Source organism: Trachypithecus francoisi, unplaced genomic scaffold (genome assembly GCF_009764315.1).
Source record: "Trachypithecus francoisi isolate TF-2019V2 unplaced genomic scaffold, Tfra_2.0 Lachesis_group17, whole genome shotgun sequence".
NCBI lineage: Eukaryota > Metazoa > Chordata > Mammalia > Primates > Cercopithecidae > Trachypithecus > Trachypithecus francoisi.
The window spans coordinates 80,000,120-80,016,154 of NW_022681462.1; the positions used below are offsets into that span (position 1 = coordinate 80,000,120).

A 16,035-nucleotide genomic window follows, 5' to 3' on the forward strand; every position below is an offset into this window, starting at 1 on the left:
TTCATCATTGATGCCATTTACCCACAACTCGAATTCCTGTTTAGTATTTATCCTCCAGTCTAAATAGAGAGGTCGTTTTCTGATAAATGCTACCTTCCATGAAAAAAAAAAAAAAAAAAGCTGTCATGGCTAATTTTAGAGACCAACAGAAACAGCAGAAAAAGGAACCACTTTCAGATGTAGATAAGCTTCTTCCTGATGAAGCTAGGAAGGGCCAAACAGTAAATCTTTTTGGTTTTCTAGGCCATCCAATCTCTGTTGCAACTACTCACTCTGCCATTGTAGCATTAAAACAGCCATAGATAATAAGTAAAGAAATGGGTGTTGCTGTGTTTCTATAAAGCTTTATTTACAAAAATATGCACAAGGCAGGATCTAGCCTGCAGGCGGTGGCTTGCCAACCCCTGGACTAGATGAACAAAATGCTCTTATCTGTAGGAAATAACGACAGATTCACTTACTTTGCTCTTTTGGCCATTTCATTTCCATCCCATCTGGGGCTGTACGGATAATTTTTTTGGGCCTGGGAGTAAAGCTGTCCGCTGTTGGTAAAGTGATAGACGGACTGAAATGTGAGAGTTGGCTGGTCTCGAGGGAAAAACAGAGGCAGGTCAACTGTGAAGACAGAAGAAAGAAAAAGAAAGTTAGAGCATAAACACATCTTATGATTTTTTTTTTTTACTAAATCCGAATGTTAGGTACAAAACTCTATTTGAACCACTAATACTGTTTGAGGCTTGGATGAAAGGTGTGGTGTATAGAAAGGGACCAAGAAATAAGTACAAGGTGACTTCTCTATCTTTGAGGAGTTTATAATATAGAGAGATAGATCACACACGGGTGAAAATGTCACCAATAGAAGGCATGACATGTAGGTGCTGTAAAAATGCTTTGAAATGGTCACAGAAGCTTAGGGAAGGATGCCTGGTCGCCTGCAACCATCTGACATTCCTGTCTAGCACTTCCCTGGATCAATACTCCATTGCAGAGTTCTCTTTCTATCTGTTTTAAGTGTCTATTATAGTATAAACTCTTCAAGGGTTGGGCAATGTCTTCCACATCTATAATTTGATGGAGGAAGCGGGACAGAGGCTGTTTTTCAAGAATGCATTTGGAGAAGGGGTAAAGAGTGCAGGTGATAATCTTTCTACTTGATAGGATATGGCAACCAGACTACCAGGAAAAATGAAGTTATCAGTCTACTTCCAATCAAGCAGTGAATTTTGATACTCAGCAGTTTCAATGTTTTCCATATGCATTCCCACACATATTTATATCTCCCAAATCAGTGGGAATTCCTTAATGGAACGTATAAGGGACTACTCTGAGCACTAAACATGTCTGCTGTGATAGTACAGGCTAATTTCAATCCTTGCTGTTAACATGTGTTATATGCTTTATCTTTTCATTTTGGGGTTAACTCAATTTTAAAAGTAAACTGACTTGTTATTAGTTGAGGCAAATCATCATTAAAAACACAGACTGTTTCAATAATACATTCTTTTTTTTTTTTTTTTTTTTTTTTTTTTTGAGACGGAGTCTCGCTCTGTCGCCCAGGCTGGAGTGCAGTGGCCGGATCTCAGCTCACTGCAAGCTCCGCCTCCCGGGTTTACGCCATTCTCTCGCCTCAGCCTCCCGAGTAGCTGGGACTGCAGGCGCCCGCCATCTCGCCCGGCTAATTTTTTGTATTTTTTTAGTAGAGACGGGGTTTCACAGTGTTAGCCAGGATGGTCTCGATCTCCTGACCTCGTGATCCGCCCGTCTCGGCCTCCCAAAGTGCTGGGATTACAGGCTTGAGCCACCGCGCCCGGCCCAATAACACATTCTTAAAGGTATATAGTGTACATGTGTGTGAATGTTATCCACTTCTAGGACAAAGAATAGGAACAGCATAAGAATAATAAGAAAAACAAGTATAGAATTTTCTAGATTTATAGGGTACCTTCTTTATACACTTTATCTAATTTGTAACTCAGAACTCCATGACAGAGATATTATCTTCAACATTTGCATTTAACAGGTGAGCAAACCTGAGACTCTAAGAGGTTTATTAACTTGCTCATGTCACAGCCAGGCAGGGGCAAGACTAAAATCTAGTCCCATGATTCAAACACTGGGCTCCTACTATGCCCCACACTGCCTTCTCCTGCTCCAAAGGACACTGGCCTAACCTGCTTACAACTCATTCACTATGTCACAATTTAGGAAGCTAAAGTTGTCATTGTGAAGGATGTATAAGGTTCATCTTTTTAGCTACATGAGGAAGATATATTTAAAAATACATACCAGATAATTAGGCCGGGCACAGTGGCTCACGCCTATCATCTCAGCACTTTGGGAGGCGGAGGTGGGTGGATTACTTGAGGTCAGGAGTTCAAGACCGGCCTGGCCAATAGGGTGAAACCCCATCTCTACTAAAAATACAAAAAGTAGCCGGATGTGTTGGCAGGCACCTATACTCCCAGCTACTTGGGAGGCTGAGGCAGGAGGATCACTTGAATCCAGGAGGCGGATGTTGCCATGAGCTGAGATCACACCACTGCACTCCAGCCTGGGTGACAGAGTGAGACTCCGTCTTAAAAATAAATAAATAAATAAATAAATAAATAAATAAACATACTAGATAATTATACATCTATCACTATTCTAGTCTGGGGTGACATTCAACTTGGACTAGGTACTCTCAGCACTCAGTATGATTTCTTGAAGGAAAACTTAGGTCCACAGCAGACTTTTAAGCAGAAGCCAAAAAACTCCCAAGAATCAAAAAAACATCCAGTTGGGAGGGCCTCTTAGACCTCTTAGTGCACTTGACTCTGATGATGTCTGACTCAGTGCTGCAGGGGGTTTCTACAGATGAATCACACGACAACCAGAGAAAAGGGCATGATTTTGAATGTACACTCTTTAGTCACATTTTTCAAGCACCACAATAGTGCGCTCTGAATACATGTCTGTTGGTGCCAAAGCAGAGATTTCATAATATATAGGAACAATACAAAAGACTGATTCAAATAAATAATTCAATTCAGAAATTGCTTTTGAGTCCCTGCATATTGCAAAGCATGATCTGTAACATTTTCAGTCACTCTGCACAAATACTGCTTTCTAAAATTAACTTTGTATCTTTTCTCATTACTACTTCCATTTCTTCTGATTAATATTTATTTATTTATTTATTTATTTTTGAGACAGTCTCTCGCTCTGTTGCCCAGGCTGGATGGAGTGCAATGGTGCCATCTCAGCTCACTGCAACCTCCGCCTCCTGGGTTCAGGCAATTCTCGTGCCTCAGTCTCCCAAGTAGCTGGGATTACAGGCACCTGCCACCACGTCCGGCTAATTTTTTATATTGTTAGTAGAGATCAAATTTCACCATGTTGGTCAGGCTGGTCTCGAACTCCTGACCTCAGATGATCCACCCACTTTGGCCTCCCAAAGTGCTGGGATTACAGGTGTGAACCACCGTGCCTCTTCTGATTAATTTTTAAAAATGGCCTATTCACAGCCGGGCGCGGTGGCTTACTCCTGTAATCCCAGCACTTTGGGAGGCTGAGGTGGGCAGATCACCTGAGGTCAGGAGTTCAAGACCAGCCCGGCCAACATGGTGAAACCCTGTCTATACTAAAAATACAAAAAATTAGCTGGGCATGGTGGTGCGTACCTGTAATCCCAGTTACTCAGGAGGCTGAGACAAGAGAATCTCTTCAACTCAGAAGGGAGAGGTTGCAGTGAGCCAAGATAGCACCACTAGACTCCAGCTTGGGCAGAAGAGAAAAATTCTGTCTCAAAAAAAAAAAAAAAAAAAAAAAAAAAGCCTATTCACATATACTTTGACTTCAGTTGTTTTATACTATGTACACTTTTGCAAATATAAAATTAGATTGAGATTAACCTCCAAAGCAATCATTACTGGCAGAAAGGTACCATGAGAGCTTCTCTACAAGAAAGCAATAACTTTAAACAGTAGAACTCAATGGCAATAATTTATAAATTTAAAGCAAATACAGTCATCACTCAGTATCCAAAGCAATGCAGATAATACCACAGGCTATGTGATTTTCAAGCTACTGGCTTTTTTTGGGGGGGTTTTGGAATGCCTTCTATTTTCATTCTTATTATTTTGTTTTGTAGAAAATGAGCTGCTGATATTAATATTTTAATATGCTAAAAATGATTTTTTCCCACCTATTTCGGAACCATCTTCTTTGACCCCCTAAATGCCCAGTTGGCATCAGAAATAATTCAAAATGTGAAGGAAATTTGTCTACCTGGCCAAGTGAGTTGTTCTGATTTTTAAAAAACAGCAGCAAGGTAATGTTGATATGCACCACAATCCCCAAAAAGCATTGATTACATGATTATTTCTCCATGGAGATTTGTCTAACAAAGTGTAATTGAAGCCAATATTAAAATTTGAATACTTTCTCAGTGCACACAGTAAATGTATTATCAGGGGAGCAGTAATGGTCAGAGTACCTCAGAGATAAAATCGGTAATTCACAGATGAGAAAATAAAAATTTAAAAATACAGTATCTTGCTCAACTTAACTAAGTTGTATCCTGTCTATATCAGTCAATGGTCAATAAAACGATGGCTTACTTTAAAATGTTCTATGCATAAGAATGAGTTAATAACTAAAATATTTATGAGAAATACTTTGCATTTTTCTGACAAGAATGACTTGAATGGTACAACTTAGTCAAGATTAAAAAAATTAAAACTTGCTTTCCTTATCCACAAATGTTTCTGTCACTTCACTTTTGCCTATAGGTTAACTCATGATTTTCCAATGCATAGTAAAATAATTACTTTAGGACTTCCAACAGCTAACTTGCTCGGAAGGAACCGCCCAGATTCCAAGGATTTGGGGCTCATAGTTTCAGCTATATAAAAATTGAATACTTTAACCATTTGCTTTCTTTCTTTTTTCTTTCTTTTTTTTTTTGAGATGGAGTGTCACTCTGTTGCCCAGGCTGGAGGGCAGTGGTGTGATCTTGGCTCACTGCAACCTCCACCTCCCAGGTTCAAGTGATTCTCTTGCCTCAGCCTCCCAAGTAGCTGGGATTACAGGCGCCTGCCATCATGCCCAGCTAATTTTTTGTATTTTTAGTAGAGATGGGGTTTCACCACGTTGGTCAGGCTGGTCTTGAACTCCTGACCTTGTGATTTGGCCACCTCAGCCTCCCAAAGTGCTGGGATTACAGGCGTGAACCACCATGCCTGGCCAGCCATTTGCTTTCTTAGAACCTACTAGGTCAGGTTTGATGCTTAGATCATCCCATTTGATTCAGTTACTTAGTGTTGGTATTATTTTGACAACTGCTTCCTATTTCCTTCTTCCCATATACAGAGACTAAATTTTGGCTGGCTTTTCATCCACAGAGGGGATGCTCTGCACTTGTTTAGTAGAATTTTAGTCACCATTTCTTTCTTCTCCTTTTTTTTTTTAATTTTTAAATTTTAAATTTTTTATTTTTAGAGATGAGGGTCTTGCCATGTTGTCCAGGCTGGTCTCAAACTGCTGGCCTCAAGTGATTCTCCCTCCTTGGTCTACCAAAGTGTTGGGATTACAGGCATGAGCCACTGCACTTGGTCTCAATAACTATTTCTGAAGCATTACTTTCTTCAACAACTTGCTGAAAGAAGTCACACCAAATGCTGCTTAATTCTACACAAACCAGGCAGTTCACAGGATGCATTCACAGGGCTCTGAAGCCCTGGGGGAGGGAGGCAGAATTAAGCTCTGCACCAGTTGCCTCACTCTGGGCAGTCATTGCAGTGATGGGTTCCACGGGTTACAGTCTCAGAGCTTGTGGTGCTCTCCAGACAACAGCCAACCGTGCGGCTTTGGGGGGAAGCCGAATGCACGATAAACTATGCTGCCTCTCTGTGAACTCTGGTGAGGTTCAGGTAGTGGCTGCAGTTCTACCTTCCCAAGCAAACACGCTTATGTGTCCCTAAATGCTCATCTTCTCACTAGAACACGACTCCAGTAAGGTGGTATCTCAGTTCTTAAGACTTTCTAGAAATTTCTCACTTCTCCAAACACCTCAACAAAGGAAAAACGAATAGCCAAAAGAAATGCCATACCATGCATCTGACTCCCAGGATAGCCTATCAGACACTCAACATTTCAGGCATAGTTCAACAAGTTTGATTATATGATTTCTCCAGAAAAAAAAAAAAGTATCTAATTATGGCAAAATGAGGACAAGGAACATTAATGGCAAGCAGTCACAATTCGCAGTCTAGCACAGAGGAAGAACAGAATAAATACAAGCAGGGTTAGGAGAACTGAAAGAATCCCAGTCTGGCCATCCAGTGTAGCAACAAAAAGCTCCATACATCCCAGCTGTCCCTTAAGCTATCACCATATAGTAAGTGATGTTCACCCCAATCTTGATAGCGGTGGCAGACAGTTTTGTTTGCCTACCTAACAGCCATTCTCCATCCTTCTTTCTTATGGGCAGAGCCTTCCTCTCACCCCAGAGTCTGACAGTGCTGGATGTCACTCTCTCAGCCTTCCATAAACCAAGACATGGAAATGTGACTCAGTTCTGCCAATAGCCCCTGATGGGAAGTGGGCTATAGGTCTTTTGAGAAATATTTTCCTCTCTGATTAAACATATGTGTAAAGAGAAGCCCCCTTCTCATTCTTGCCTTAGAGCTGATCATGTGAGGTCTTGAGGCTTGGAGTTGAGGTGCCCATCTTGTGACCATGAGGCAAAGTCAGCTTGTCATCAATGTGTGGCTGGATTCATCATCCCTGAACTACCCAGCTCTGGATTTCTTGTTATGTGAGACGATCGTTATGATTAAACCTCTTATAATAGGGTCTTCTGATATTTGCAGTCAAAGGCATCTAAGGAAACGTTATTTTCTGAAGCTTCTGTTCAAGAAGGCAAGATAACTGTATAATCTACCTACATATAATTGTATAATCTATTTCAGAAATATTTCCACCAAGCATGGTTAAGAAAGCATTCAAGGCATATAAATAGGAAAGTTTTGGTTGTCTGGAAAGTTCAGTTTTGCGGGACAGTTCGATCCTTGAAAATGCCAAACAAATGAGGGGTTAACCATAATTGCTTCCCTGGGAGTGACATCATCAAATATTTTCATCATTATTCACAAGTTGGCCATTGTTTCATTTCTTCAAACCTTCCAAACTATATAGTTCTGTGCTTTCCCTCGTGTTCCTGGGTCGGCAGGGAAGATACTCATAGATTCGCTTTGTGGTGGTGATGGTTATATTCCCATTTCCAGTCCTCTCAGGACGCTCCAGTTCCTTGAAGCCTCATTAGGAAACGTTTTAACCCCTTGTTGAATTGCTGTAAAGTCACTATCCAATGAGGATTCCATTTGAGGCTGATTCTTCCTGAGAGCAATCTGTACGCTTTTCATTCCCAGGCTATCTCCACAATGGGGGAAGACTGCCATGTATTTACTGTCCCACCCTGATCTTACTACCTACACACGAAACCTTTGAGACATGTGGATTCCAACCACTGGAAAATTAACACTACATATCCAAAATACTCACCTATAAGAAATATAAAAGTAACATTTTCCAATTCAGAAGTATCTATTCAAGGTATCTCCATTTATTATCACTACCTTTCACTTAAGTGACAAGAAAGACTAAATATCAACCAGATTTTGTTAAACGTGTTCTACTTTTCACTGGTTTAAGCTGGTTGTGATATAATCATGTAAACAAATTATCTTTGCTTTTTTTGTTTTTTGTTTATTTTTGGAGACAGAGTTTCACTCTTGTTGCCCAGGCTGGAGTGCAGTGGTGCGATCTCGGCTCACTGCAACCTCCACCTCCCAGATGCAAGTGATTCTCCTGCCTCAGCCTCCCGAGCAGCTAGGATTACAGGCATCCACAACCACACCTGGCTAATTTTTTGTATTTTAAGTAGAGACTGGGTTTCACAATGTTGCCCAGGCTGGTCTCGAACTCCTGACCTCAGGTGATCCACCCACCTTGGCCTCCCAAAGTGCTGGGATTATAGATTATAGAACCACTGTGCCCGGCCTATCTTTGAAGTTTCAATATTACTAAACCGAAGCTTGAAGTTTCTTAGATTTTTCTACATATGCTAAAAAATCATATGGAAAGAGCATGGTATGCCCTTGAGGTCAGATAAAGTGGGTTCAAATCTTGGCTACACCATTAATTAGTGATGACATCATAGCCAAAATATTTCACCCTTTGAATCCTGATTTTCTCATCTGTAAAATGAGGATAATAATTTCTATCTCACTGTGTTTGTTGAAAGAACTAAATAAAAACTGAACAGGTACTCAGTATGTGTTCATTTCTTTTCCCTACCACCCTTTCTTTAGGTGGTTTTTTCCTTCCATCTAGCTTTATACACTGTTTCGTATATGTGAAATTTCTGACAACTACAGCATACGTTTCAGGTTCTTAAATTTTAACTATTTTGATGAAAATCTTTCTAAACTTCATGTCTCAGTAAATATGATGTACTAAAAATAAATTAGCCTTTTTTGGATGACAGAGAACACATTAAAAAGTTATACACCATGGCTCAAGTGTTAAGGAAGATTTAGCTTACCATTTCACAAATGCCTCCTATCTAAGAGCCCGCATTCCCTAAACCTCATTTCTGAAAATGCACCTCAAGTGATTTTAATTCACTTCCCCAGGTGGGAATCACTGCAGAGAACGCTGAAGTCCTTAAGCGTAGGGGCTGTGAATTAGTTATTTTAGTATTTCTAGCACTTAGTACAACGCATGACACCCGAGAAACACTCAGTAAAGGCTCATATAAAACACTTGCAAATTAAAGCCTCAATGAACTTCCACTTCATGCCCATTTGATTGACAAACATTTTAAAACTGGAAAATACCCAAGTGTTGTCAAAGCTGTGGAACACAGGGAATTCCCACTTCCTGATGGTGATGATATCAATTGTTAAAACCCTTGTACAGTAACAGTGAAGGTGTACGAACTCCATGACACAGCAATTCCACTCTTAAGAAACTGCCGCATGTGTGTAAAAAGATCACAGGAGAAGGCCTGATGTCGTCCCACTTGTGATAACAAAAGCTGGAAACATCTTAAATGTCCATCAACAAGAGACTGGATAAATACATTGTGCATATTCTTTCACAGGAATACCTTACAGCAGTTTAAATGAGTGAGCTAGGGCTATGTGTGTCAACCTAGATGAATCTCAAGGACCAAATGTTCAGTGAAAAAAGCAAGCTGCAGATGAACACTGTTCAGTATATACTTACAAGGATCAAAAATGTGCACACATTACATAGTATTTAGGAATGTCTATGTAATTAAAGTATAAAGACATGCATGGGAAAGATATACACCAAATTAAGGGTAGTGGTTACCTCTGTGGGTGGGGAAAAGGGAGTGAGTGAAAGATGGGGATGCATTTTGGAGGGGCACTCAGGAGGCTTCAGCTGAACTGACAGTGTGCTATTTTCCTTTCCTCTCCTTTCCCTTCCTTTCCATTCCTTTCTTGTTTTCTTTTTTGAGACAGAGTCTCTCTGTCACACAGGCTAGAGTACAGTAGCGTGATCTCAGCTCACTGCAACCTCCACCTTCCAGGTTCAAACCATTCTCCTGCCTCAGCCTCCTGAGTAGTTGGGACTACAGGTGTGTGCCAGCACGCCTAGCTAATTTTTGTATTTTTTTGTAGAGATGGGGTTTCACCATGTTGGCCAGGCTGGTCTTGAACTCCTGACCTCAAGTGATCTGCCTGCCTTGACCTCCCAAAGTGTTGGGATTCCAGGCATGAGCCACTGCGCCCGGCCTGACAGTGTGCTATTTCTTTTTAAAAAAATTCACAAGCGATTACAGCAAATTATGAAGATTTGATTAAGGTGGGTACATGGGTATTTGTTTTCAGTCTTTATACACATGTGTATGCTTTACATATTTATAATTTTAAAAGTTTAAAAAAGCAAGACATTAATATTCACAGAAGCAGAAATCAGTATGATTCCATTTATATCAAGTTTAAAAATAGAAAAAATAAATGATATATTTGTATGGCCATATACTAAATGGTAAAGCTATTGAGAAAATCAAGGGGGCAGTTAACATAAAGTTCAGGGTAGTGGTTCCTTCTGGGAGAGACACCCATAGGATGTCTATGAGACTGGCACTATTCTATTTCTTAAGTTGAGTAGTGTTTATGAATCTTTAAAGTGTGTGGATATGTTTTACATCATCGTGTGTGTGTGTGTGTGCGTGTGTATAAACAGATAAATACTACTTTAAAAATGGGGACATTTATTAAAAAAACCTGAGGGTCAGGAAAACTGAATAGTCTTCAGAAAAAAAAAAACAAACCAAAAACAACCCACAGTGGGTAGAGTGCCAGGAAGAATGAGGGTGTCCATGCCCTTGAGCTCATGGTCTGGAAAAGGAGACCTGGCAAGGTCAAGAAGCAACTTCAGTTCAGCATGCTAAGACAATGGCAGAGGCACGCACGCAGTGTCATGCAGGGAGAAGGGCAACTGTCTGAGGTTACAGCTCTGCAGAAGAGATGGACTTTGAGTTGGTTCTAGAAGGTTACAAGTTGAATCAGAATTGGAGCCTGGGGAATACCTCATAGAATGGAAAAGACTCAATAAAGCATTTGATCTTTGTAAACATAATTCTTCACTTTTTATTTTGCTCTTTTGGTATCTCATATTCAATGTAGAAAAGTCATAACCTATCCCAGCATTTTGGGAGGCTGAGGTGGGTGGATCACCTGAGGTCAGGAGTTTCAGACCAGCCTGATGAACATGGTAAAATCCCATCTGTACTAAAAATACAAAAATTAGCCAGGCTTGGTGGTGGGTGCCTGAAATCCTAGCTACTCAGGAGGTCGAAGCATGAGAATCGCTTGAACCGGGGAGCGGGAGGTTGCAGTAAGGTGAGATCACACCATTGCACTCCAGCCTGGGTGACAAAGTGAGGCTGTCTCAAAAAAAGAAAGAAAGAAAGAAAGAAAGAAAGAAAAGCCATAACCTGTGCTATCTTACCAATGTTTCCCACTACTCTCCTGCCCATTGTATCTGTGAAGAGAAATAGGTGGCACAAAGACGAAGGAAGCAGATGCTGGTGTCAGGAAGCTCGCAGGCCAAGTCCTTCTCCCTGTCTGGAGGGCGCCCCTTGCTTTTCTGGGTTTATCTGGTTTTACTCTCATCAAAGTTCGGATGATCAGAAATGCCTCTTTTCTAGAACTCTGCATGCTTCCAACCTGCACTCCCAAGCAGGGCTCACTCAGGGTGAGTCCTCATGAGGACAAAGCATATCAGTGGCTGAGGCCAGGATGAAGGGGTCCTAAGTGCTTCTCTGTCCCTCTGCTTCATCCACTCTCTCATCCATCACACACTGAGTGAGCAGATTCTCTGTTCCAGGCTGCATGCTGGAACTGAGGGTCCACACTTCCTGGAGAGGGGCCGGGTGTGAACTCTGCATCTCCTGCCTGCTATGCCATCTGGGTTCTGTGCCCTCTGGATATACCTCCTACTTGGATCTTGGCCCCTTTGCTGCTCTGACATTCTCATTTCCTTAGGCCTGGCTCTGTGTTCATTCCCTTCAACCTGTTATTGCTTCCAACTCTGTGATGCAGTCCAAGTCCCGCCTTCTTCCAGGAAGCCTTCCTTGCATGCTCCATCTCTCAGTGATTTCTCTAGCCTCCATGTCCACATAATCCACTTCTCGGGGGATTGTTGACAATTTCAGTGTACTTATCTTTATGTTAGATCCCTACATGTGTGCCACTGGGTTAGACACACAGTAGGTAGTGGACGCATATTTAGTGACCAACTGGCATTGATTAGTGAGGAAATGGGGACTGTACTAGACATGTCCTAAGAAACATGCTTTTATGAGATGCAGAAAGAAATTGAGCAAGAGAGAACACCGTAAATAGCATTTAGTACTGTTTTAACTTCTATTTTTAAAAGAATTGAGTCACAATAAATAAACTCCTGGCCTGGGAGGATTAAAAAAGACATTTGGTTAAATTAAGGAAGAGTTTGATTAAAAGAATCCTTAAATAAATTACAATATATTCAAATGCAAAATCCTTAGCATTTATTGGGCAAAATCTTAAAAAAGTCATAAGCTTTTAATTTCAAAGAATTCATAGGCAATGTACCAAATGTAAATGATCAGAAGAAAAAGGACAAATGAGTTGTCTGTGATTAAAGTAAGGGGTCGGTTTAAATTCCTGTCTTGAAAAATTAGAACAAAGCAGTTAGATACAAATTTGGGAATACTGTGAATACCCCAATGCGAAGTATGACTAATGTGGCTTTAGGAAGAAAAAAAAAAAGTCCCTCAAATGAATCTAACTTTTTTCCCTGAAGGATCTAGTTATGACCTTTATATTCTAGAGAAAAAACATATATCCAAACTGACAAACATTCCCTGAGCACATACCATGGCCAGCTCTAGGGAAACCCAGCTGAGTAAGGCCAAGTCCTCCCCACAGTGTCAGCATGCCCTCAGCTCACTGTTCTCAGGAAAGGAGACGAGGATGAAGGTTATAACAGAGGTGTCAACCACCATGCAGTATGGGTGCAAAGATACTCCATCAAAGGGTTTCTCGGAGGCTTATTAGATGAGACTGCTTTGAGCAGGGCCTTGAAAAACAACTAGGATTTGGACAGGCAGTGGCAGTGGGAGGACTATGACTAGAAAGGCAGGGAGAGAAGCAAAAGAATCCAGGCAGAGGGAAAAGTATTAAGCAGTCACCGTAGAGGCCCAGCGAGGGAATGTGGGGGATCTGGGTAGACGGAATACAGGCTGGAGAACAGAAGCGGCGCAGAGGGGCTCTGGATAAAGCTGTCAAACTGTGGAGTGTTCTGAACACATAGCGAAGGACTGTGAATGTCTTTCTATGAGCAGTGTTACCCTTGAACATTTCTATGGAAAAAAGCCCACACCACTCATTCCAGTGTAGCAGACACTTTCCTATAATGCCCCCAGCACGGTATAATCCTCTAGAATGGAGAATGCCTTGGAAAGTATGATGTACAAATAAAAAATAAGGCCGGGCACAGTGGTTCACGCCTGTAATCCCAACACTTTGGGACGTCGAGGTGGGTGGATCATGAGGTCAGGAGTTCAAGACCAGCCTGGCCAACATGGTGAAACCCCGTCTCTAATAAAAATACAAAAATTAGCCGGGCGTGGTGGTGCCTGCCTGTAATCCCAGCTACTCAGGAGGCTGAGGCAAGAGAATCACTTGAACCCGGGAGGCAGAGGTTGCAGTGGGCCCCGAGATTGTACCACTGCACTCTAGCCTGGGGAACAGAATAAGACTCCGTCTCAAAAAAAAAAAAAAAAAGTTATTATTCATTAGTAGAAGGGTGTGACTATTTACTTCTCAGTATAAGAACCAATTCTTTACAAAACATCTCTTAAGACTTATCAGCTGGTGTGGTGGTTCATGCCTGTAATCCTAGCACTTTGGGAGCCTAGGCGGGAGGATCGCTTGAGCCCAGGAGTTTGAGATAAGCCTGGGCAACACAGCAAGATTCCGTTTCTGTTTTTTAAAAAAGGCTTATTTGCGGCCGGGCGTGGTGGCTCAAGCCTGTAATCCCAGCACTTTGGGAGGCCGAGACGGGCGGATCACAAGGTCAGGAGATCGAGACCATCCTGGCTAACACGGTGAAACCCCGTCTCTACTAAAAATACAAAAAACTAGCCGGGTGAGGTGGCGGGCGCCTGTAGTCCCAGCTACTCGGGAGGCTGAGGCAGGAGAATGGCGTGAACCCGGGAGGCGGAGCTTGCAGTGAGCTGAGATCTGGCCACTGCACTCCAGCCTGGGTGACAGAGCGAGACTCCATCTCAAAAAAAAAAAAAAAAAAAAAGGCTTATTTGCATGTCTTTTACGTTCAAGGGAGAGGCTGAGCGGAAGGCTTGATAATGGACTTCCTATGTGAAAAATCCAGAGAGTCAGGCCTGAAGTTTGGGATTGGGTGTAAGGCTGGCACAGGACACAGTTTAAATCAAATATCCAGCAGAAGGATTACATGTTTCCTCATAAGACTCGGTTAGAAGCACCGGTTACCATGTCATTCCCCCATGCAGAAACCTTCATTAACCTATTTTTATTTCAACATTATCCTTTCCAAGCAGTTTCCATGCTGGATTTATACCGTGCAGGGAAATTACAATTACAGGACAATGTCTGGCCCACTAGAATGCATGGAATGGGGATATTTTCCCCAGAAAGGTTCAAAAATCAGCCACTCAGTCTGCGAGATGGGTGGGGAACAGCTCATCTGGGTGCAGCCGAGTGTTGAGTGAGGAAGGCATGCGTACTGGAGGTGGGCAAGCTTTGGCAGGTGAACTGACCGCTGTGCTCCTCTTTTCCCATTCCTAAGACTAGAAAACACTTTAAGCTCAGGGTTGGAAACGAAACAGGTAAAGCACGCCATACAGAAAGTGCTCGATCAACAAGGACTGCAACCTAAAGGAACGTAAGGATGGGAGGGATTGTATACTGGGAAAAAACAGTGTTTGGAATTTGACGGATCTGGGCTTGATTCCTCCTTTACCAGTTGCTACCTGGGTGACCTCAGGCAACTGACTAAACTCTCTGAGTCTAGGTTTTCTCATCTTTAAAATGGGATAATACCTACCTTGCAAGGCTGCTGGATGGTTTACATGATATAATGAATATATGTGCAGAATACTTGGCACATAGCATGTCTTCATAAATGATACCTGTTATTACTCACTTTTCTCTTAGAAGCAATTAAAACAGACAAACAAACCTGAGTCTATGTAATTTCTTTTTCTAGCCTGATTTCCAGCTGAGAAAATACAAACCAAGCTTTCAAAACAACTTTCAAAACAAGTTGAAAACTAAGCTTTCAACTTAGTTTTGTCCACCTATTTATTTGAGGTAAATTCAGAGAGTCCTTTGGAACTCTTCACTTCTAATTCTACAATCTTCTCCCATCAAATAAAAAAATCATAGCTCTAGAGAATCTATGGTCAAATGGGGCCCTGCAGCCAAACAGGACCACAGATCAGAAAAAAATCTGAACAGAGAGGAAAAAAATCTGAACAGAGAGGATGAAACCTCGGTCAGACAGTTTTCCTTTTTTTTTTTTTTTTTTTTTGTTGAGACGGAGTCTTGCTCTGTTGCCCAGGCTGGAGTGCAGTGGCCAGATCTCAGCTCACTGCAAGCTCCGCTTCCTGGGTTCACGCCATTCTCCTGCCTCAGCCTCCCCAGTAGCTGGGACTACATGCGCACGCCACCTTGCCCAGCTAATTTTTTGTATTTCTTAGTAGAGACGGGGTTTCACCGTGTTAGCCAGGATAGTCTCAATCCCCTGACCTTGTGATCTGCCCGCCTCGGCCTCCCAAAGTGCTGGGATTATAGGCGTGAGCCACCGCGCCTGGCCAGTTTTCCTTTTGTGCTTTGATCATGCGGTGCTCTCCCCATTCTCACTCTCATAGGTGCTTTCTTTAAGATAAGGGCTTTTTCTTTTTTTTGCTAACCAATTTATTTGTGAGTGGTTTTTTTTTTTTTTTTTTTTTTTTTTTAAAAAAGGACCAGCAGGCCGGGCGCGATGGCTCAAGCCTGTAATCCCAGCACTTTGGGAGGCCGAGACGGGCGGATCACGAGGTCAGGAGATCGAGACCATCCTGGCTAACACGGTGAAACCCCGTCTCTACTAAAAATACAAAAACTAGCCGGGCGAGGTGGCAGGCGCCTGTAGTCCCAGCTACTCGGGAGGCTGAGGCAGGAGAATGGCGTAAACCCGGGAGGCGAAGCTTGCAGTGAGCTGAGATCTGGCCATTGTACTCCAGTCTGGGTGACAGAGCGAGACTCTGCCTCAAAAAAAAAAAAAAAAAAAAAAAAGGACCAGCAATAAAATCAATCTTTGTATATTTAGGATTACCTCTTTGGCCTGTGAATTGTCCAGGTTTTTGTTTCGTTTTGTTGTTATTGTTTTCTGACTAGCTCCTTGGTCATTACTTCTTCTATAAGCATGGATGGAACAGGCAGCAGGGGAATG

The 16,035-nt window shown here is 42.0% G+C and overlaps 1 protein-coding gene across 6 annotated transcripts in view; it reads right to left on the reverse strand.

Moving 5' to 3' along the window:
- Positions 1-16,035, reverse strand: part of BABAM2 (BRISC and BRCA1 A complex member 2) — a 460,841-nt gene that overhangs the window by 40,859 nt on the left and 403,947 nt on the right. For all 6 annotated transcript variants that reach the window (XR_004428422.1, XM_033176181.1, XM_033176177.1 and 3 more), the window contains one exon: positions 462-615. Coding sequence is in view for 5 of the 6 variants with exons in the window: in XM_033176181.1 (XP_033032072.1) it covers positions 462-615 (154 nt within the window). In the remaining variant the exon portion in view is untranslated. The remainder of the gene's footprint in view (positions 1-461; positions 616-16,035) is intronic.